Source organism: Astyanax mexicanus, chromosome 6, assembly GCF_023375975.1.
Source record: "Astyanax mexicanus isolate ESR-SI-001 chromosome 6, AstMex3_surface, whole genome shotgun sequence".
NCBI lineage: Eukaryota > Metazoa > Chordata > Actinopteri > Characiformes > Acestrorhamphidae > Astyanax > Astyanax mexicanus.
Genome location: NC_064413.1, coordinates 1,471,334 through 1,494,453, shown reverse-complemented (window position 1 = coordinate 1,494,453; position 23,120 = coordinate 1,471,334). Strand labels below are relative to the sequence as shown.

The window sequence follows — 23,120 nt, the reverse complement described above, 5'->3', positions numbered from 1 at the left end:
TATATGTGAGTCTTAGTCCTCCCAAGGTTTCTTCCTCTTCCAGCTTTCCTTGCTTATTTTATGTTTAATGATAATTAAACATAATAAACTTGTCTACTAATATTTTCTCGTTTCAAATTATTTTTTAACCAACTTATTGTTTTAGTTCTTATATATACATATAAGAATATACTCTCTATATATACTCTATCTATATATATACTCTCGCTATCTTTAAGAAACTCCTGAAGACAGAGCTCTTCAAAGAGCTCTTACTCTCCTAACACCTCTACCTAACTACACTCTAAAAAACAGAGGTACGATATGAGTACTTTTTTGTACTCGAAGGTACATTCTTTATTATTGTACCCTCAAAGGTACAATATTGGTTTTTACAGGGTCAGATTTGTTCCCTCTGAAGTACAAAGTCATTTCTAACAGCAATAAGTACAGATTTGTACCATTTAACCAGCCAAAAGGTACATTCAGTATTCTGTATCACTGTACTAATGAAAAGTATATATTTAAATTGCACATTTTTTATTTGAAAGCCAGACAATTTTGTATCATCAAGTTTTTGAGCCATTTTTAGTTGATGACAATGTTTATAATCTTTATAATCTATACTGGCACAAAAACCATGGGTACAAAAAAGGACTTTCACTGAAAGGTACTTTTTTGAACCTTAATATAAGGTACAGCCCCAGCGACAAGCTTTGTACTCTTTTAAGTACAAATCTGTACTTATATTTCTTAGAGTGTACCTTCTACTACCAGATCAGGAGAATCTCTCACTATCTTTAATAAACTCCTGAAGACAGAGCTCTTCAAAGAGCACTTACTCTCCTAACACCTCTAACACACTAACTACTTCTAACCTCATTTCCTTCTTCCCCTCCTTTATTTACTCCTCTATCCGATTATTTCCCTTCGACCTCCTTTAAGCCCCATCTAACGATGTTTTACCTTAAACTTCTATTACCTTGTACTTGACTATTGTAAGTCGCTTTGGACAAAAGCGTCTGCCAAATGTAATGTAATGTAACATATATATATATAGGTAAGGGGGGGGGGGGATTGGGTGGAGGGGGGAGCTCGCCCCTTAAACAGCTGCCTCCCCTCATTCTGCCTTCTTTCTTTTTCCTTCCTTCCTTTCTTTCTTATTTAGATTATCTTTATTTAGATTTAGATTTCTGCTATTTTGGGCAGCATCTGAGCTCACGGACGGTCTATCCTGTTACTACCATCTCCTCCGTAATGCGGTATATGGATTGGAGGTGTTGGAGGAAGCTCTTTTTCCTGGTTTGCACGACGGGCCTCCTCGTTCTCTCTGTCTCCAGCAGGTCCTCAATAACGTCCTCCTTTTCATCAGCGATCTGCTGCCGCTCCTCCAGCTCGTGCTCGCGCTCCTCACACTTCCTCTCCCGCTGCTCAATCTCCCGCTGCCACCTCTCCAGCGTCTGCTTCATCTGCTCCGTATCCTCTCTCTGCTTCAGGAGAAACTCCTTCTCAGCCTGAATCCACGCACACCTGTTCTCAGCACTCACCTTCCGCTCGGCGAGCTTCTCCTTCCGCACCGCCAAGTCCCGCGCGCGCTTCTCAAACATCAGCTCGTGCTCCCTGAGCTCCAGCTCCTGCTGCCTAACCCGCTGCTGCCGCTCTCGCAAGTCCCTGCTTTTTTCTTTAAAGGTCTCCCTCAAAGTTTTAAAGCACTCCATCATTTTTTTGAAAGGGTTTTTTTGAGTTTCAGGACGCTGCTCCTCTTGCTGCTGCATCTCCCTCACCTGTGCTGATGATGACGCTGATGCTGCTTTTTTACCTGTGCGCTGTTTAGCTCGCCTTCCTAAAGAATAGTTCACGTATACACGTACCATTGTCCAGGATATGACGCAATGCTACCATGCGCTTTTTATTAATGCTCGTGGCTGATGACGTCACCGCGTCTGATGACGTCACCGCGCCTGCGTGGAACGCGTACGTACGTACGTCATAGACTACGCCTATAGCTTACGTCGTAGAACGAACACAGAACGTTCCATTAACGCTTTGGTTTAATCCTCCCATCACTAATCACTATTGCACTATTGTCTTGTGTCTCTTGTCTCACGTATATCTATATCTGTAACCTTGTTTTATTGTACATTTAGTGTCTCTTATTTTTTATATATTATTTATATATGCATATTTTTTTCTGTATGTATATTTTATATACATATTTTTTTAAAACTACTAATTGACTTGACTAAAAGGTGGAAAATAAATTAAATAAAGTAATAAAGAAAACTTGAAAATGTTGTTTGTTTAAACATTTGAACTTTTGACTCGTACTGTAAAGAGATGTTTAATAAGTATGCATAGGACATTTCATTCATGCATGTATGAAAATGAGATGTTGGACACACCCCTTTGTAGGCGGGGGGGGAGGAAAATGCGCGGGGAAATTTTTAACAAAGAAACACGTGGTTTGTTCACCGTTCAATCACGAGCCGCTATGCAGTCAGTGACGCGAAAACTGACCAATCAGGCTGTAGTATTTGGTAGGGGTGGGTACGAGTGCGACCAATGAGCTGCGCCGGGGAGTGTGCAGGCGTGTCGTGTTGTGCAGGAAGTTTGGGGTCTCTGTGCTGCTGAGGGTAAAGTGTGACGATTATTGATCAGATCAGCGGATTATCGGGGCAGATGATCAGATTTTAGCGTGTTTAGAGCTGCTGTGTGTTTCTGCGTGTGTGTGTGTTAATGTGTTTATAATGATCAGAGCTCTGGTTTAGTTTAGCAGGGAGTTAGCATGTGTGTATGCTAAGCTAGCTAGCCTAGCTAACTGGCTAATGAGTATAGTAAATAGAAAAGTGTTTTATCTATATTAAATATAATAAATAATTAATGGTTATGATCGTATTAAAGTGCGCTAGAGAGCTTAATCCAGCTGTAAACGTCAGCTAAATTACATTTAAATATGCTGTTATTGAGTGATTTTTCTTAAATCTTTAGATGCTTTTGGTAATTAAACCATACCCTATTTTTATTCATGTTTTTATTGGTTTATTTATTTTTGATATAATGTTACAAGACCAATACATCAGGACGTACACGTGGGTAATAAATAAAATAATATATATACTGTATATACTGCTCTGAAAAAAGTTAAGAGAGCGCTTTAGTTTCTGAATCAGTTTCTCTGATTTTGCTATTTATAGTTTTATGTTTGAGTAAAATGAACATTGTTGTTTTATTCTATAAACTACAGACAACATTTCTCCCAAATTCCAAATAAAAATATTCTCATTTAGAGCATTTATTTATATGCAGAAAATAAGAAATGTCTGAAATAAAAAAAAAAAGATGCAGAGCTTTCAGACCTCAAATAATGCAAAGAAAACAAGTTCATATTCATAAAGTTTTAAGAGTTCAGAAATAATCAATATTTAGTGGAATAACCCTGGTTGGTTTTTAATCACAGTATTTTTTCATGCATCTTGGCATCATGTTCTCCTCCACCAGTCTTACACACTGCTTTTGGATAACTTTATGCTGCTTTACTCCTGGTGCAAAAATTCAAGCAGTTCAGTTTCGTTTGATGGCTTGTGATCATCCACATACAGGTAACCTAGCAATGATGCAGCGCTTACAAACCAAACAGCGCACCTACAAACAAACAGAGCAGCAATGGAACTATTTTAAATGGCGGAGTTTTTTTATAACAAAACAGATCCTATTTTCTCCTCCTCTTTAACTCTTTAAATCTTTAAATCTTTCAATAAACAGTGAACATGGAACTGTGGTATAATCACAAAATTTACACTCAAGGTTTGTGCGTGTGACTGCATCACAGCAGTGCCAATATTACATGTTACAGCACTCCCTCTTGGGTGTTATTGCTTTAGTAACTTTGGAGTTTTAACCAAAATTTAATATCTTCCCAAATGTGTTATATATTAATATGTCTTTATGTGTTTTTCTGATCTAAAACACTCAGATTAAAGGTCGTCACTGTCTTTTCATTAAAATATATTGTTTTATTTATTTATTTTATATATATATATATATATATATAATTTTTTTTTCAGGCACTTCAGGAACAGGCCAGTATGGATGCGACCCAGCACATAGAGGACTCCTTCTGTGTAGAGGAGGAGGAGGATGACGACACGGATGAAGAGAAGGAAGAAGAAAAGAAAGAAAGAAAACCACTGGCTGCTCTGAAAGTGTTCAAAAACGAGCACATTCCAGAAACAGGTATTTTGCACTGAACACCATCAAACGATAAAACTAAGAACTACTGCAACAAAATTTTGAAAAATACAATTTTAGTATTGCATACGATATTGCATAAGATATGATATGGCACACCCCTAACTGAGATTTAAAAAAATAATAAAATACAAGAATTTTATCATCAGATTTGTAACAGAAGTCAGTGATCCAGAATGATCAGTCATGATACTAATAATTATAATGCTCTCCTCCAAATATCTCCATATATGCAGGATTAAAGTAAAATAAATGATACTGGATGTGATATTTAGGGGTATAATATAACTGCATACGATACGATATGACGAGTGAAATGGAGATGATAAATGGAGATAATTTGTCATATTAATGATATAATATTATTTTCTTTTTCCTTATCTATCTCTTTCTCTTTTCCCCTCTCAGAAGTGCCGCTGTATCTAGGAGAGAATGTTTTGGGTCGTGACCCCGCCTCCTGCTCCACTGCGTTACAGGCTCGCTCCATATCCAGCCGGCATGCCGTCATCTCCATCTCTGTGTTCCGTGGGAATCCCCGCCGCCCTGGTGATGGTGATGCTGTAGAAGCTCTTGTTTGGGATCTGGGGAGTTTAAACGGCACCAGGAAGGGCCGAATTAAACTCAGCCCTCATGTACGGTACGCTCTGAGCGCGGGGGACAGCGTGGTGCTCGCCGACCTGCCCTGCCAGTACATCAGCCTGAAGGACGCGGAGAGAACCACGGCCATGACCACCAGCACAGTCGCAAACACAGCCGCAGAGAAAACCAAGAGTCCAGCAGCCGCCAGCAACGCCTCGGATAAAGGAACGGATAAAGGAATGCAGAACGGAGGGAAGAGGGGAGCGTTCCCCCCTGTGCCGATATGGGCAGATAAAGAGAAGAGCCTCCAGTCTCCTCAGACGACCCCCAGACCCCCCGAGAGGACTCTGGTACCCGAGTCTGACTCTGAATCTGATGGAGAGCGGGATGGGAGGAGGCCCAGGAGATTTCTGGGTAAGTGGCCAGTTTTGGGTCAGTCTTGGGCTAAATAACAATTTTAAAGCAAATTTTTATTCTGAAATATAAAAGATTTGCGTCCGCTAGGTTTAAGATTTTTTTGTTTGTTTGTTTAATTAAGTTAAGTTTTAATTTCCAAGTAATGGCTTATTCACTGACTACTATAAATTATTCCATATATATTTCTTAGCAACTACTATGAATTATTTTGTATCAACTGTGATGTATTCAGTACCTACTATGAATTATTCGGTATCTACAGTAAATTATTTAGTTACTTAGTTATCTAGAGTTATTTAGTATCTACTATGGATTATTCAGTATCTACTATAAATGATTAAGTATCTGCTATGAATTATTTTGTATCAACATATTCAGCATCTACTGTGAATTATTATGTATCCACTATCAATTATTAAGTATCTTTTGTAAATTATTTAGTATCTACTATGAATTATTTAGTATCTACTATGAATTATTTAGTATCTATCATAAATAATTTAGTATCTACTATGAATTATTCAGTATCTGCTCTGAACTATTCAGTATTTACTATTCATTATTTAGTATCTACCATGAGTTGTTTAGAATTAACTGTGATGTATTCAGTATCTAATATACATTATTTAGTATCTGCTGTAAATGATTTAGTATCTACTATGAATTATTCAGTATCTACTATCATTTATTCAGTGCCTACTATCAATTATTCAGTATCTACTGTACATTATTTAGTATCTACTGTAAATGATTTAGTATCTACTATGAATTATTCATTATCTACTATAAGTTCTTTAGTATCTACTATTAACTATTTATCATCTACCATAAATGATTCAGTATCTACTATGAATTATTCAGTATTTACTATCCATTATTTAGTATCTACAATGATTTGTTTAGTATTAGTATGTGCTGTATTTAGTATCTACTATGAATTATTCAGTATCTATCACACCATCTCTCTCTCTCTTTCTCTCTCTCTCTCTCTCTCTCTCTCTCTCTCTCTCTCTCTCTCTCTCTCTCTCTTTCTCTCTCTCTCTCTCTCTCTCTCTCTCTCTCTCTCTCTCTGTCTCTCTTTCTCTCTCTTTTTCTCTCCTGTTTAGTCTCAGAATCGGCCTCCTCTGACCTTTCAAGCCCCACGTGTTCCACATTCCTTACGCCTGCAAACAAAGTCATTCCAGAGAGGTACTGTATCCACACAGTATCCGGGACTGTGAATCATGAGTCATGGCCAAAAGTGTTGGCACCCCTGAATCTCTCCCAGAAATGATTGTTAATATTATTATCTGTAAAAAATGGGTGACTGTACATCTTTTGTGCATTGACTCTAATTGGTGGGTATATACAGTACATCAAATTTATGTTAGCTGGGCCCGTCACAACAGGGCAAGCAAACCAATTAACTGCCTAAAAATGTCAGACTACGACTGGTTATGAATTGAATGCATCGATACTCAATAAAAATCTTTACCAAACTTTGTAACTTCTGCTATAAAAAACTTCTAATCTGTAAAAACCTAAAGAAGTCTTGTTTATCCAAATAAATTTGAATTTTAACTCTTCAAAACATTTTCATATACGTCGTATTTCTGCTTAGTAATACGTAATGATGTTTTAAACTGTTTTTTATATTTACTCAGGTTATCTTTGTCTGATATGAAAAATTATTAAATTAATTAATAAAAAAAAACGTAAATATGATAAAAAAGCAAAAATGAAGAAAATAAATCTTTTCACAGCGTTGTGTAATGTTGTTTTGTGTTATATTGAGTAGCTGCTTTATTTAAGCCATATTTGTAGGATTTATTGTGAGTAGCATATGAGTAACATTTTTTTTTTATTTCTTTTTTATTTCTTTCTCTTTAGTGAGGATGAAAGCTCCATCACTCCGTCCTCAGCAGTGATGGGCAGATATATCAGTAAAGACGTCCTCAGTGAAGCTTCCTCAGGCTCTCCTAAACCTGCAGCGCTGATCTTTAACATGGACAGCGACACGGACGTGGAGGAAGAGGAGACGGAGGTGTCTAAAGATGCTTCTGAACTTCTGAAACCTGCTGTCGTCCCTCAGCAGGCGGAGCCGGTTGATCCAGCTGGTCTGAATATGGACAGTGATACTGATGTAGAGGAGGAGGAGGAGGAGGAGGAGAAGACGACCAAAGGTTCCAGGAGTCCAGAAGTTCCATCCGTCTCTGAGCAGAAGAACTCAGCAGCTCCGGCTGGTTTTAACATGGACAGCGATACAGACGTAGAAGAAAATGAACCTTTAGAAGCTAAAACCAGCTTTTCTTCTGAAATCAAAGCTGTTAAAGAGACCGAGACTCCTTCAGAACTGCACATGAACAGCGACACGGACCTGGAAGAGGAGGATGCTCCTGTCTCCGCTCCTCCAGCCAATCCTGCGGCAGAATTCCACATGGACAGCGACACCGATGCAGAAGAAGACGTGGTGATCCCAGCCAAGGAGATGAAGATAATCTCAGAGAGCGAGACTGATGATGAAGATCCGTTCCAACCTGGAAAAGCTGTGAAGAAGATTTCAAACTTGAAAAATGAAGATTTTAAACCTCAACCGTGTAAAAACACTGAAACCGACATGAATGTATCTCATGAAATTTCTCCTCAAATCCAGCCTCCTCGTGAAAAAGAAGAACAGGATGAGTTCAGAATGGACAGTGATACAGATGTGGAGGAGGAAGAGAAGGAGGAGGAGAAGAAAGTGGATGAGGGAGGAGAGAAGGGTGCAGAAACAGCTGCTGGGATTACCCGGTCTTCTACACCGAGAGGAGCAGGTGCGTTTACAGGTGTTTTATATTTAAGCAATAATAAAACACCTATAAAACACTCGAGGTTTGTGCTATAAAGTGTTATATTGGCACTGCTGTGCTGCGCTCGTGGGTGTGTAGATCAGCACTGCACTGCCAAAAATATTACACTTTATAGCACAAACGTAGAGTAAAATTAAACTATAATAAAACATTCAAAACTATTATAACCTTAAGTAACAAATCAAACTATTTAAAAAATATATTTTTCCAATTAGTCGATTAATCAGCGATTATTTCTGGTTTCTGTGAGTACAGCTCTTGTTTCTATATTTCTCTTTCACTTCTAAACGATAAAAAACGCTAAACGTTGCATTTAGATGCTCTTCAAATGTCCCAGAAGACACTAAAATTTTGAATATTTTGTTCTGTGAACTGACCAATTTATTATATATTTTTTTAATATATATATGTATATATAATCGACCTTGTCCATTATTTTGATTAATCATTGCAGTCATTCTCTGTGTGTAAGTGTAAATGGTTTGCTGTGTTTGTGTGTGTGATTTATTTATTACAGGTTTGTCAGAAGAAATGGAAACCCAACCATTTCTCAGTCCTTCTCATCAATTTAAACGTGAGTCTTTTTAGTTTTCTATTACTTTTTTTTTATTTATTTGTGGTTAGATAACCACTCAATACAAACTATCCAGGCAAATTCTAATCCCATACAGAATTCTGCAGCTTTCTTACAGTTGTTTTGGCGACTGTAAACAAGAAGTGAGCTCTTGGACCCTCATTTGTCGCTCTTCGCCACTAGTTGTCGGCAGCTGTAAAACTGCTCGAGTGGAAACAACCCTTATAAATAAAAAAAACATGAAAATGGAGCATATTCTAACTATAATTTAACTGCGTTTTAGTTATAAGGATATAATCCTCTCTTTGCTGTCCATCTCTTCAGGACCAGCCCTCCCGTCTCTCCTCCAGTCCGCCGTCTCTCCCGGAGCAGGCAGTCAGGACAGTGATGATTTCACTGTGGCTGAGACTCAGTCCTTCGTGTGTGATGCTCCTGCTGCAGACGCCACCCTGGATGAGACACAGAGCTCCTCTGGAAAAGGTTCATCCTTCCAGCTGGGTCTGTCTGACAGCAGCCATCAACAGCCCGACACTGAAGAAACGCTGGCTGAGGACCCGGCAGAGGAGGACTGGGCCCTGCAGTCTACCCAGCTATACGGTATATATTTACACACCTTCATATTCACCTTTTCAGTCTATTAGTCAAAGCCTGGAAAGAACAGCTACTAGTCAGCTAACTATCAAGTAATAAAGTACAAATACTTTGTTACCTTGCTTAAAGGAGAACTACGGTGTGAACATATGATAAAGAGTGCTAACCTTTGTTGAATAGCTTTGTGCTCAAAACATGTAAAAAAAAAAAAAAACTGGCTAACAGACAGTTAGAGGTAAATTGTGTTTCTGTGAACATATCCATATATTTGTGTAAATACAGGACACGGACAGTGTCTCTTCTTTGAGATCCGGTCCGGTTTTGTAATCCAAAGGTTTGGGAGTAATATATGTTTTGTGAATAGACAATTTTATCAAATTTATCAATTAATAAGCTGGATTTTTAGAACTGGTAAAAACTTTTTCCACACTGTGTCCCAGTTTGGTTTAATGCTAAGTGCCCTCTCCCGAAATATTGGTGATGCCATGTTGCAGTACATTTGTTTAAGAAGAGATGTTTAAATCAAAGCTACTGTGTTTCCTGATGTGGCTGTACAATATATCCACTTCACACCACAGGCTTTTAAAGACTTCTCTTAATCGTAGGTACAGGAAGAAGGAAAAACCACGGACAGTGTTTCTGAAGAGCCCAATGAGCTGCAGTTAGAGCTGCTGACAAGGGAGCTGTGTCTGACTCTAAAATAGTCATTCTATTTAGTCACCTGAATGCAGGAAATGGCATCCAATTTATTTATGAAGGTATGGGGTGCTAAATGCTTCTGACACCCCTGACAAAAACTGGTGCTTCATCAGGCTCTATTAAGTTTTTATTACGTTTTTAGAATTATTATTATTATTATTTCACAGCTAAGGCACCAGGAAGCAGAGGAGCAAGTGCTGAAGTTGGGCAGAAGCAGCTTTACCTGCAGGCTACACAAGCGTATGCGGCTGAGGTTCATCAAGAGGAAGAGGAAGAAGAAACGCAGCCATTGGTATTCGCAACAGGAAGTGATCACATTACGAGAGCACTTGTGCAAACTAGTGCACAGGCAGAGGAGGATCACGGGGAGATGATTGACTCGCATCCTTCTACTGCAGATACCCTGATCCTCGTCAGGAGCCCAAAGCTGGAGGAGCCGACTCAACCTTACGCTGTGTTTACTGCACAAACTCTGCCACTTCATGATGATGATGAAGAGGAGGAGGAAGATGAGGAGGAAGAGGAGGAAGTGCAAGTTCCCACTGTAGGAAGAGTGATAAAGGCTCCTGAAGTTGAGGAAACGGAAACAAAGCACCTTGAGACGGATGCTAACACTAGTGTTGCTATTGCTGAAACCTTGCCCATGGTTGAGGATGAAGATGAAGAGGAGGAACATGAGGAAGAATGTGAGGAAGAACCTCAGAAGGAAGCTACATCTAGCAGGAGACCCAGTAGAGGAATGAAGACTACTAAATTTAATGAATCGAAACCCTTTGAGACGGATGCTAACTTTAGTGTTGCTATTGCTGAAACTCTACCCATGGTTGAGGATGACGATGAAGAGGAGGAACACGAGGAAGAAGGTGAGGAAGAACCACAGATTGAGGATACCACAAGCAGGAGACTTCATAGCCGCCGAAAGAATGCTAAAATTGAGAAAAAGCAGCCTCTTAAGCCTGTGGCTAGCACTAGTGTTGCTATTGCTGAAACTCTGCCCATGGTTGAGGATGAGGAGGAAGAGGAAGAGGAAGAACGTGAGGAAGAACCTCAGAATGAAGCTAAATCTAGCAGGAGACCCAGAAGAGGAATAAAGGCTTCTAAATTTGAGGAAACGCAGCCTCTTGAGCTTGTAGCTAACAGCAATGTTGCTATTGCTGAAACTCTACCCATGATTGAGGATGAGGATGATGAAGAGGAACATGAGGAAGAACCACAGATTGAGGATACCTCTAGCAGGAAACCTCAAAGCCGCCGAAAGAATGCTAAAATTGAGGAAATAACCCAAAAACCTTGTAAAAGAGGAGTGACTTCTAAATCTGAGCCCACACAGCCTCTGGAGCTGGATCCTAACAGCAGTGCTGCTATTCCTGGAACTGAACCAGTGGGTGAGGATGATGAGGATGAGGAGGAACAAGAGGAAGAGCAGCAAATTGAACCTAAGAGACCTCGCCGAGGAAGACCGAGCGCTAAAACTGAGCCAAACCAGCCTCTTAAACCTCATTCTAACACCCACATTAACACTACTGACACAGAACCGATGGAGGAAGATGAGGAGAAACCTGAGGAAGAGCAGCAAGTTGAGCCCAGGAGATCACGCCGGGGGAGACCAGGCACTAAAACTGGGCCTCAAAAGCCCAAAAAAGCTGAACAGGAGCCAATAGAAGAGGAGCAGGAAGAACAGGAGGAAGAGAAAGAGGAGGAAGAAGAAGAACAGCGAGAAGAATCGAGCAAGAAGAGCCTCCGAAAAGCTAAAGGAAGAGGAGCGACTGCTGGCAGGACCAGAGGAAAAAACGCCACAGAGAAGGAGGGAAAAAGAAAGAGAGGAAGAGCTGAGGAAGTGCCAGAGGAAGAGGAGGAGGACAGTGAAGAGGAGGAGGACAAAGAGCTGAAGACAAGAGGAAGAAAAAGCACGAGGCTTAAACCCAAAGAGAAGGAGAGACAAACGAGAGAGCAACAGAAACAAGAAGAGGAGAAAGAGAGAGAGAAAGAGGAGAAGGAGAGGAAGGAAAAAGAAGAAACTGAGAGAAAAGAGCAGGAAAGGAAGGAGGAGGAAGCAAAAGAGCAGCTAGAAAAGGAGAGGAAAGAAAGAGAGGAGCGTGAGAGACTAGAAAAAGAAGAGAAAGAAAGGTTGGAAAAGGAAAGATTAGAAAATGCAAAGAAAGAACAAGATGAAAAGAAGAGATTGGAAAAAGAAATGAAGGAGAGACTGGAAAAGGAGAAGAAGGAAAGAGAAGAAAGAGAGAGATTAGAAAAACAAAAGAGAGAAAGAGAAGAACAGGAAAGACTAGAAAAGGAAAGGAGGGAAAGAGAGGAAAAGGAGAGATTAGAAAAAGAGAAGAGAGAAAGAGAAGAAAAGGAGAGATTAGAAAAAGAGAAGAGAGAAAGAGAAGAAAAGGAGAGATTAGAAAATGAGAAAAGGGAAAGAGAAGAACAGGAAAGACTAGAAAAAGTAAAGAAAGAGAGAGAAAAACAGGAAAGACTTGAAAAGGAAAGGAGGGAAAGAGAAGAAAAGGAGAGATTAGAAAAAGAGAAGAAAGAAAGAGAAGAAAAAGAGAGATTGAAGAAGGAAAGAGAAGTGAAGGAAAGGTTGGAAAAAGAGAGACTAGAAAAGGAAAGATTGGAAAAAGAGAAAAAGGAAAGAGAAGAACAGGAGAGACTACAAAAGGAAAGGAGAGAAAGAGAAGAAAAGGAAAGACTACAAAAGGAAAGATTGGAAAAAGAGAAGAAGAAAAGGGAGGAAAAGGAAATATTGGAAAATGAAAAGAGAGAACAAGAAGAAAAGAAGAGATTGGAAAAGGAGAAAAAGGAAAAAGAAGAACAGGAAAGAATGGAAAAAGAAGAAAAGGCAAAGAAAGAAAAAGAGGCAAAAGCTGGAAAGGGGCGTGTCCTTGGAAAGCGGAGAGCAGGGCTGGTTAAGAACGAAGAAGAAGAAGAAAAGGAGGATGAAAAAACGAGTGGGCTGGAAAGAAGAAACAGGAAAGAAGAAACTGTGGTAGCTGCTAAAGATGGATGTGAAGATGAGAAGAATAAAAAGGCGGGGGATGTTGAAGTGAAACCTGCCAGGGGAAGAAGAACCACCCGGAAGTCCACGGCGCCCCCTGCTGACGCGGAGGAACCGGAGTCTGACGACGTTCCGGCGAAGAGAACGCGCTCTCGCTCCAACTCCTCCAACTCAGTCAGCTCAGAACCGTCCCTGTCCTTCCTGGAGGAGCAGAGCAGAGCGCGAGGACGAGGCAGAGGGAGGAAACCAGCTGAAGAACCGAAAAGTAGAAGGACGACCAGAACGGCGCCATCTGCTGAGCTGGAGGACACAAAGCAGGGCCCCAGCTCTCGAACCCGCTCCCGCTCCAACTCTGCAAGCTCTGAGAGATCCAGCACCACTTCTGAAACTCCCAGCAAAACCCCAGGAAGGAGAGGGAGGAAGAGTGTGAAGGTGGAGAAGACAGAGACAGAGACACAAGCTGCTGGACAGGGCAGGGGACGAGGGGCCAAACGTCCCCCGACAGGAGACACCAAAGCAGAGGCAGCAGACGAGACAATGTCCGTCAGTGAGGACAGTGCTGTAACTCAAACCCCCAGCAGAGGGCGCAAAAGGGGTGCAGATACATCAGCGCTGGCGGCAGAAAGTCCTCCACCCACTCCCAAAACACCTCGCCGATCTGTAACCGGACAGAACCACAAGGTACACAGTCACATTTACACATTAATCATTTTACAGTGAGAGCACTTCAGTTCCTGAATCAGTTTCTCTGATTTTGCTATTTATAGGTTTATGTTTGAGTAAAATGAACATTGTTGTTTTATTCTATAAACTACAGACAACATTTCTCCCAAATTCCAAATAAAAATATTCTCATTTAGAGCATTTATTTACAGAAAATGAAAAATGACTGAAATAACAAATAACAAAAAAAGATGCAGAGCTTTCAGACCTCAAAAAATGCAAAGAAAAAAAACGAGTTCATATTCATAAAGTTTTAAGTTTTAAGTTCAGAAATGTTCAGAAATATTTGGTGGAATAACCCTGGTTGGTTTTTAATCACAGTTTTTTAATCATGCATCTTGGCATCATGTTCTCCTCCTCCACCAGTCTTACACACTGCTTTTGGATAACTTTATGCTGCTTTACTCCTGGTGCAGAAATTCAAGCAGTTCAGTTTGGTGGTTTGATGGTTTGTGATCATCCATCTTCCTCTTGATTATATTCCAGAGGTTTTTAATTTGGTAAAATCAGTATTTTTTCCAGAGCTGCATTTAAATGTACTAAATATCAGTAAATTTACAGTACCGATACAATACTTTGAATTCCTTATCGATACCCAAATGATACCTTTTTCTAAATTGTAACCATAAAACAAAAAAGTGATAATTATTCTCAAACATCGTATTTTTTTAATAGCCGGTGTGAGTAATATCATTTTCATACTGTCATAATGAGAGGAAACATCTTTTTATTTATTTGGATCTTGTTGAAACAAAAAACAAACTGAGCGTTTTTGTTTGTGGATCTTTGTTAAGAGCAAAAACATCATCAATAAATTATATAGTATGTACAAAAAAAACAAATGAATTAAATACATTGCTCAAAATTTCCTTCAAAAATGACCTTTTAGTGAAAATTCTGTGTAGTTTCTTATAGCAGATCTCTGTGTATTTCAGGTGCTGTTTACGGGGGTGGTGGATGAGGATGGGGAGAAGGTTCTGGCTCGGTTGGGAGGAGGTTTGGCGAAGGGTGTGGGCGATATGACTCACCTGGTGACGGATAAAGTCCGCCGCACTGTAAAGTTCCTGTGTGCCGTGGCAAGAGGAGTGCCTATCGTCACCACGGACTGGCTAACGAAGGTGAGAGGGCTTTACCAGCAGTTTTCCAGCAGTTTAATAAGGTAATAAACATCAAACTGAATTATTATACTGCTGCTGGTTTTCTGTGCATCAGTGTGATTGGGGTAGTGGTGGTGGCGGCTAGGTGGTTATCAGGAGATTGCTGGTTCAAATCCAGGTTATGCAGCTCGCCATCAGCTTTCCCTTACCATCAGCTGCCAGAGCCTTGAAAGAGCACAATTGGCCTTGCTCCCTCTGGATGGGTAGATGGCGCTCTTTCCCCACATCACTTTCTAGGTGATGTTGGTCAGCACAAGTCGCTACGCTTTCCTCCAAGTAGGAGTAGGAAATCAACAACAAGGTTGAGGGTTTGATACCCAGGTCCACTAAGCTACTGTTGGGCTTTTGAGAAAGACCTAAATACAGAGCAATCCTGTAAAATTAAATCTGGGAAAGAGACTGGGAAGGAGGTTGACCTTCCAGCAAGACGATGACCCTAAACATACAGCCAGAGCTCTGCTAAGTGTATACTTTAGCATGTCACACTTTTCCAATTTTTATTAGATTAAAATGTCATTCCTCTTCACAATTGTGTGCTACTTTGTGGTAGTCTATCACTTAAAATCTCAATAAAATAAATGTAATTTGTGGTTGGGCATTTTCTTTAAATGCTAGCGTAGTTATTACAAATTCTGTTGAGCATTTTACCAGATTAAACAGACCATTTCTCAGACCTGTCTCTCTCTCTGTCGCTCTTTCACAGTGTGGTAAAGCCGGGACCTTCCTCTCTCCGAATGAGTTCTTGGTGAAGGATGTGGAGCAGGAGAAGAAATTTAACTTCAGACTGCAGGAGTCTCTGAGAGCGGCCGGCCGTCAGCCTCTATTACAGGTCCTTATTTATCTCCTATTGATTTCCGTTTCCAGGCAGTCGTCTAGATAAGTCTAGATAAGGAGATCCCAACTAATGCACTATATTAACTGCCTCAACTTTTTCCACAGCCCAGGAGAATATTGAAGAGGCTTTAGTATATAAAACATATATATATTCCGATTCTAAAACCCCTTACAAAGCAAAACCCAGTGGCTACTTAAGGAAACTATTCACAACTACTCTATAAAATTAAAAATAGCCTGTTTTGGGTAAAATCACAGGGTGGTAAATAACAGTACGGCTTGTTAAACTATGTCTACATTTTTTCTAGTTTCTTACAAATTTATTATTATTCATTCTATTATACATATTTCTCCCCCCATGCCATCAGTACTCTGAACACCCCACCCCTGATGACCCCTCCTCCAATAGCTGTTTAGCCTCGTGCTCTTCTGACATTAGCGTCTCTCCAGTAATGCAGCACATGCTCTATTCTTAAGCACAAACTGAACATTTTGCACAGTAATAATTTCTGTACTGTATAAAGACCTGCATTATTATTAATGCTGCATTGTATTGCACGCTGCCAACGTACATTTTTCCACTTATATTGCACACTATACAACCATTTCTCCGAAAATTAGAAAATTATATAAGACCAATTGGTATTTGGCAGTGTGCCAAGTCCTGCTGGAAAATGAAATCCGCATCTCCATAAAAGTTGTCATTAACTCTGCTAACATGATGCAGTAACGATGGTCTGTCTCCTTCCTCTACAGGGTTATGAGGTTCATGTGACGTCCTCTGTGAAGCCCGAGCCGTCTCAGATGAAAGAAATCATCACCTGCTGTGGAGCTCGATACCTTCCCAAGATGCCCTCTGCTCATAAGGTAACACTACAGTTTCGGTCACATATGGATCTGATTTGATTAAAACAATATTCAGATTTTTCTCAAGTAATCACACCTGGATTTTTTCTTAGGATGTTATTAATATTTACTAGAGCATTATAATTATAATTGAAAAGTTACTTTATTTCAGTAAAACATTTCAAAATGTAAAACTCAAATTATATAGAAATACTAAACACACAGAGTGATCTGTTTTATAAGCGTTTATTTGTTTGATAACCCAAACATCTTAGTAAATTATAATATTATATAAGTCCGATGGTACTTTTGTCAGCAGTGTGAGCAGTGTGCCAAGTCCTGCTGGAAAATTAAATCCGCTCCTTCATAAAAGTTGTCAGTAGCAGAGGGAAGCTTTAAGATATGAAGTGCTGTAAGATTTTGCGGAAAAACAAAACTGCACTGACTTTAGACTTGATAATAAAACACAGTGGATCAACACCAGCAGATGACAGACATGACTCTCCAAACCATCACTGATTACCAATCAAATTTCACACTAGAGCTCGAGCAGTTTGGACTGTGTGTCTCTCCACTCTTCCTCCAGACTCTGCTCCCTTAATTTTTATAAATGAAATGTAAAATTTACTGATGATCAGTGATGGTTTGGAGAGTCATGTCTGTCATCTGCTGGTGTTGATCCACTGTGTTTTATTATCAAGTCTAAAGTCAGTGCAGTTTAGTTTTCCCACAAAATCTTACAGCACTTCATATCTTACAGCTTCCCTCTGCTACTGACAACTTTTATAGAGATGCTTGATGGATTTCATTTTCCAGCAGGACTTGGCACACTGCCAAAAGTACCAATTGGTCTTATATAACATTCTAATTTTCTGAGAGACTGATTTTTGAGTTTTCATTGGCTGTAAACCATTGACCCTCATTTCTCTCTGCTGTTTCTCAGGCCCGGGTGGTGGTGGTGTCGTGTGAGGAGGACAGGGCTCTGTGCAGTAAGGCGGTCAGTGTGTCTGTGCCCGTGGTCAGTGCTGAGTTTCTGCTGACCGGTATCCTGCAGCAGAAGGTGGATCTACAGACGCATGCGCTCCCAGCTTCCACCTCCACCTCCTCCAAACCCGCCTCCCGCAGGAGGTAGCCAGACGCTCCGGGGGCAGATAGCGATACACGTGGTCGTTATTAACTGCTGATAGACGGAGAATCTGATGCAGTTTCTTTCTGATCACAAGAAATATTGAATTTTTATCCATATTATTATATTAAGCTACTATTGACTGTGAAGAGACTCTGGTGTTCTTTAAGCTAAACATCAAATAAACATTTATTAGAAAAATGGATAATATCTTGTCTTTTCTGAATTAAAACTGGAGTAGCTTGAATCAGTGATGACCCTGTTGCACAAATCAGATCGGCTCCTGAGTGGAGCAACAGTCATGGGCTACTTTCACATTACCAAAAATTAGCAAGTCATCCTAAAAAAAACAAGTGAACTTTACAGGAAAACAAAGAAAGCTTCTTTTCTTACATTTCAGGGCATTTTTTTGAGCAGTTCTGTTGGTTCATGAAATTGTGGCACAATATAAAGAACCCCCAAATTCACATTATGTCCAAAAGTAAAAAAAAACTAAAAAACAAAAATATATATGCAGCTCTGGAGAAAATGAAGAGAGCACTTCAGTTTCTGAATTAGTTTCTCTGATTTTGCTATTTATAGGTTTCTGTTTGAGTAAAATTCCAAATATATTCCAAAAATATAGTCATTTAGGGCATATATTTGCATTAAAGGAGAAATGGAAGAAAACAATAGCACATATTGATAAAGTGTTAAGAGTTCAGAAATCAAGATTTGGTGAAATAACCCTGGATTTTATTCACATCATGTTCTCCTCCTCCACCAGTCTTACACTCTGCTTTTGGATAACTTTATGCTGCTTTACTCCTGGTGCAAAAATTCAAGCAGTTCAGTTTGGTGGTTTGATGGTTTGTGATCATCCATCTTCCTCTTGATTATATTCCAGAGGTTTTTAATTTGATAAAATCAAAGAAACTCATCATTTTTAAGTGGCCTTTTATTTTTATGTTTTGCAGAGCTGTGTAATATTGTTTTTTGTGACAGCAGTGATGTATGTGTTGTGTTTTATATTTGATTTAATTATTTTTCCAGAGTTTTAGAAATAAATATTACATTTCTACTTTTTTCTCTCACTCTAAATTACAATCAATTACAATTTAAATTGTTTTAAAGATGCTGTTTTATACTGTGCATTACACCAATTTGATTACAAACATTCAGCATGTATTCTCAACTGTAAGTAAAATAGAAATGTTGGACCCTTTAGTGTTCTTGAAAAATCCAACCTGAATAAATGTCATAGTAAGGATTTTTTTTTACTTTTTGTAATGTAATGTTTCATTTATTATTATTGTATTATTCTTATTGCGAGTTCCATCAGATGAACATTTAAAACCTTTCCCAATGATCAGGTCTTTATTGCCTTGTGCTAAAAATATTCTTTTTTTAGGTATTTCTCTGACAGTGAAATTATAATTATAGTAATTTTATATAGAAAATTGTTATTTTTCTGATTGATTGATAAATAAATAGATCAAACTACTATTAAAGTTAAAGTTTAATAACAGACCGTGTTCGTAAAGGATGCCCTGCAGCATCTTAGGAGAACTCCACTGATGAAGTCATTTAAAGCAGGTTATTTCCAATCAGCCTGCTTTAATTCAGTGTTGATGGTGATGTGATGTGAGGTGTCAGGGGCCTGGAGCTTTACTGACCTCAGTTCAGCAGCTCTGTGGAAGAACCTTGATATTTTAGGACTTTTATCTATTATTTTTATATTATATCAACATTAAAACCACTGCCTTGTACAGTGTACATCGCTCATTATCCATTTTTTTGAGCACATAGGAGCACTTTATAGTTCTATAATTAAATATATGTAGACCTTCTGTTTCTCTGTATACTTTTATTATTATTATTATTATTATTATTATTATTATTTTATTTCACCCCTTTTTTCAATGTTTAAGACCCCACAGGATCAGCAGCACTGCAGTAACACTAACACTGAATTTGATTATTTAAATCGTATTTATTTTAATAACAGTGTGATCATTAATAATTAGGGTCCATAAATATAAAATAGTCACAAAAATACATTATGTTTAACTTCTTAACAGGCCTTGGCTCGTATACGGGTGTACAGGTATAGGTGATATAAAACCCTTTTTCTCTTCAGTTAATTAAGTTATTTACTTTATGATAACAGAGAAGCTGCCTGTCTAATAATTTCAGATAAGTAGGATTCTTATATTTGAAAAATAGGCAACCATCATAAAACGAAAGGTTTGTAGGACAGGAAATTTGATTTGATTTGCATTCAGGAAAAATTGACTTTAAAATAAAGATATGTTTGTATGATTTGTTTTATTGTATTTTGACAATTGCAGATTTACTTAATTTTATATTTAATATTTTATATTGCAATTACAATTAGGATGTCAGTAACGCTTCTTATCAAACGCGAAACCTTTATATGCCATTCTTATAAAGATATTGCGCTTAAAAATTGAGTTTCTTTGATTTTACCAAATTAAAAACCTCTGGAATATAATCAAGAGGAAGATGGATGATCACAAACCATCAAACCACCAAACTGAACTGCTTGAATTTTTTGCACCAGGAGTAAAGCAGCATAAAGTTATCCAAAAGCAGTGTGTAAGACTGGTGGAGGAGAACATGATGCCAAGATGCATGAAAACTGTGATTAAAAACCAACCAGGGTTATTCCACCAAATATTGATTTCTGAACTCTTAAAACTTTATGAATATGAACGTTTATGAATACAGAAAGTCATTTTCTGCAAATAAATGCTCTAAATGAGAATATTTTTATTTGGAATTTGGGAGAAATGTTGTCTGTTCATTTTACTCAAATATAAACCTATAAATAGTAAAGGGAGGGAGGTGATGGTGAGGGTGGGGTTGGGGGTGGTATCCGAGTCTCCGGACTTTGCCGACCTCAGCCGAGCATCTCCGAAGGTCGCAGACGAGGCTACGTATCCTCAGCGTCTCCGCGCGCGCAGCAGGACCCTCAGTGCTGCGGGGTGGGATACTCGGGAGGAGAGCTCGAGGAGGAGGCGGAGAAGAAGAAGCGCGCGCGGAGCTTTTCCTGCAGGAACCGGACGGACACCTCGCGCGGCGCGGCTCGGCTCGGCTCGCTTTTATCCGTACACGCGGGCGGACGCACGGCACGGTAAGAGGACGGGGCGCTCGTGCGGGGATGGGGCGTGCTGGCGCGCGAGGGGTTAAATTCTGCAGTTCTTTTTTTTGGCGCTGTCTGGTAAATTTCCAGCGCAGCGGTCGGATGGGACTGTGTGTTTGTGTGTGTGTGGTTTTAGTGTGTGTGTAGTGTGTGTGTGTGTGTTGGGGGGGGGGTGGGATGTTACATGTTTAGTCTGCACACCTTTCCTTTGATGTGCACCGGCGCCTCGTGATGCAGATGCAGCATCACTCTAGATGCTGTAGATGCGCAGTCAGCACGCGCAGGGCGCGAGCTCATGCCAGTGACACGCGTGAAAATGTCACGTGCCCACGCGTTAATAAATGGCGTATGTGCACGAGACTATATATCTATAGACTATGTATGTATATCTCTCTGGTCGTGTGCCATATCATATCTTACGCAAATAATATCGCAAAAAAATCTTATTAAAAAGCTTATTTTATTTTATTTTATATATACATTATTTTTTCTTTGCAGTTTAAATGCATGCACTCAATATGCTGCACTGTATGGTTTCCTGTATGGAGCATTCAGATGTTTGGAGCATTTACTAACACTTTGAAAAGGGAATACAGATTTCTAACATCTAACATTAACGGGATACCCCTCTCAAGAGTGTGTCTTTTAGGTAACATAGTGAGTTTCTGTCTCTGTCTCTCTGTTGGGTTAAGTTCAGGACTCTGTGCAGGCCAGTCAAGTTATTCCACACCAAACACCTCAGCTAATTCATGTCTGTATGTCTGTATCATGCTTTATATAGAAGTAATCCATTCTCAAACTGTTTAAACCAATTAAACCAAACTGAATCTGAAGCATTAAGAGTTGCTTTTATTGGAACTAAAGAAGTGGAAATCTCTACGCCATAATAATCCCCCCTCCACCAAACTTTTCACTTTTCGGACTGAACAATTCGGGGTGGTAGGCAAGTCTTAGAGAGTTTAGTTTGTCTGTGTTTAAGTAAATACATCCATATTTGATGCTACTTATCGATAATGTATCGCAAAGAAAATTTAACGCTATGATATATTGCATTATCAGTTTTAAATCCAATGCATTTTGTGTACACACAGTGGTGGATTAAAGCACATGCTACCCTAGAATACCCTGAGATATGCCTAAAAGTAAATCATATTTTTATAATAATCATAATTATCATAATTATGATTGATCACAGAATATTGTTGTGATTAATACAGTTATAAACAACTCTTTTTTAAGTGATTGATATCATAAATATAAACGGCTATATGTGTTTGTGTGTAGGAATGTTTGCAATAGGGGGCCCACTCAAACTGTAGCCTTGGGGCCTTGATCACCCTTATCCACCACTGTGTAAACCTGTAGTTTATTCCTATTTTTTTACGTGCTTTCTTGCATGCATGAGCATGAGCACGCAGTATCTGCGCAGACATCTGCAGAAGCAGCTCGCTGCAGAACCTGTGTTAAACCCCAGGCTGTGTGGAGTGTTGGCTTGTTTGTAAATGATGCTGTGTGATGGTGGAGCTCGCGCAGGCTCCACTCCGCCAGCCCGCGTGGGCGGTTTTCTCATCCTGTCACCATGAGAAATATGTTGGGATGGCAAATATTTCTCTGACGGGGAGGTTTTGTTCTCGTGCTCAAGAGCTCCAGAGTAAAACACACACGCACACACACACACACACACACACACACACGCACACAGGCATGCACCGAACCCAACCACCCCTGCATACTAATGCACTCGTCTTGTGTCCTCAAGTTATGGGCCCAGGAGGATGCTCGCCTCGTGCTGTGAATGCATCAGCCGGTGCAATCTCAGGAGACGGGTCCACACCCAGTCTGACAAAGCAGCCTGTCTACCTGCTAGTGCTGGTAGACTATATATATATATATATATATATATATATATATATGTATATATGTGTATGTATACATATATTAGGGGTGTGCCATATTGTATCGTATGCAATAATATAGTATATTTTTTTGTCAACAATATAATATACTATTATTTTATTCTGTTAATATACTATATTGTAAATATATTACATTGTGAACGATAATATACTTTTTTTGTCCACCTCCCCTTCATAGGGCTTTTAATACTTAATTGTTTTTTAGTTAATTAATTTATATATATATATATATATATATATATATATATATATATATATATATATATATATATATATATATATATATATATATATATATATATATATTGGCTTGGAGTGACTTATATATAACTTATATGCAGTTTTACCTAATGATTTTGCTATGGTTTATCTTGTGTTGGATTATTATTATGTGATTTACTGTAATGTTTGAATTAAATGTGTCCAAATTGGATCTAAATCTGTGTTTTTGGTGGGT

General features: G+C 39.1%; 3 protein-coding genes across 7 annotated transcripts in view; 2 read left to right on the top strand and 1 right to left on the bottom strand.

Annotated features, from left to right (window-relative positions):
- Positions 1-1,846, bottom strand: part of LOC125802329 (golgin subfamily A member 6-like protein 4) — a 113,005-nt gene extending 111,159 nt beyond the window's left edge. For all 4 annotated transcript variants that reach the window (XM_049479969.1, XM_049479971.1, XM_049479968.1 and 1 more), the window contains exon 1: positions 744-1,846. In XM_049479969.1, the coding sequence (XP_049335926.1) occupies positions 1,209-1,754 (546 nt within the window). In that variant the 5' untranslated portion in view covers positions 1,755-1,846 and the 3' untranslated portion in view covers positions 744-1,208. The remainder of the gene's footprint in view (positions 1-743) is intronic.
- Positions 1,847-2,541: 695 nt separating this feature from the next.
- mdc1 (mediator of DNA damage checkpoint 1) overlaps positions 2,542-23,120 on the top strand; it is a 75,223-nt gene continuing 54,644 nt past the window's right edge. The window contains exons 1-12 of the mRNA XM_049479963.1: positions 2,542-2,612; positions 4,044-4,212; positions 4,636-5,220; positions 6,330-6,411; positions 7,093-8,015; positions 8,569-8,625; positions 8,950-9,222; positions 10,083-13,597; positions 14,575-14,757; positions 15,500-15,625; positions 16,387-16,497; positions 17,420-18,490. Coding sequence (XP_049335920.1) covers positions 4,065-4,212; positions 4,636-5,220; positions 6,330-6,411; positions 7,093-8,015; positions 8,569-8,625; positions 8,950-9,222; positions 10,083-13,597; positions 14,575-14,757; positions 15,500-15,625; positions 16,387-16,497; positions 17,420-17,608 — 6,192 coding nt within the window. The 5' untranslated portion in view covers positions 2,542-2,612; positions 4,044-4,064 and the 3' untranslated portion in view covers positions 17,609-18,490. The remainder of the gene's footprint in view (positions 2,613-4,043; positions 4,213-4,635; positions 5,221-6,329; positions 6,412-7,092; positions 8,016-8,568; positions 8,626-8,949; positions 9,223-10,082; positions 13,598-14,574; positions 14,758-15,499; positions 15,626-16,386; positions 16,498-17,419; positions 18,491-23,120) is intronic.
- The window catches only part of si:dkeyp-77h1.4 (uncharacterized), a 29,871-nt gene continuing 27,246 nt past the window's right edge, over positions 20,496-23,120 (top strand). For both annotated transcript variants that reach the window (XM_022666988.2, XM_022666987.2), the window contains exon 1: positions 20,496-20,738. The gene's annotated coding sequence lies outside the window, so the exon portion shown is untranslated. The remainder of the gene's footprint in view (positions 20,739-23,120) is intronic.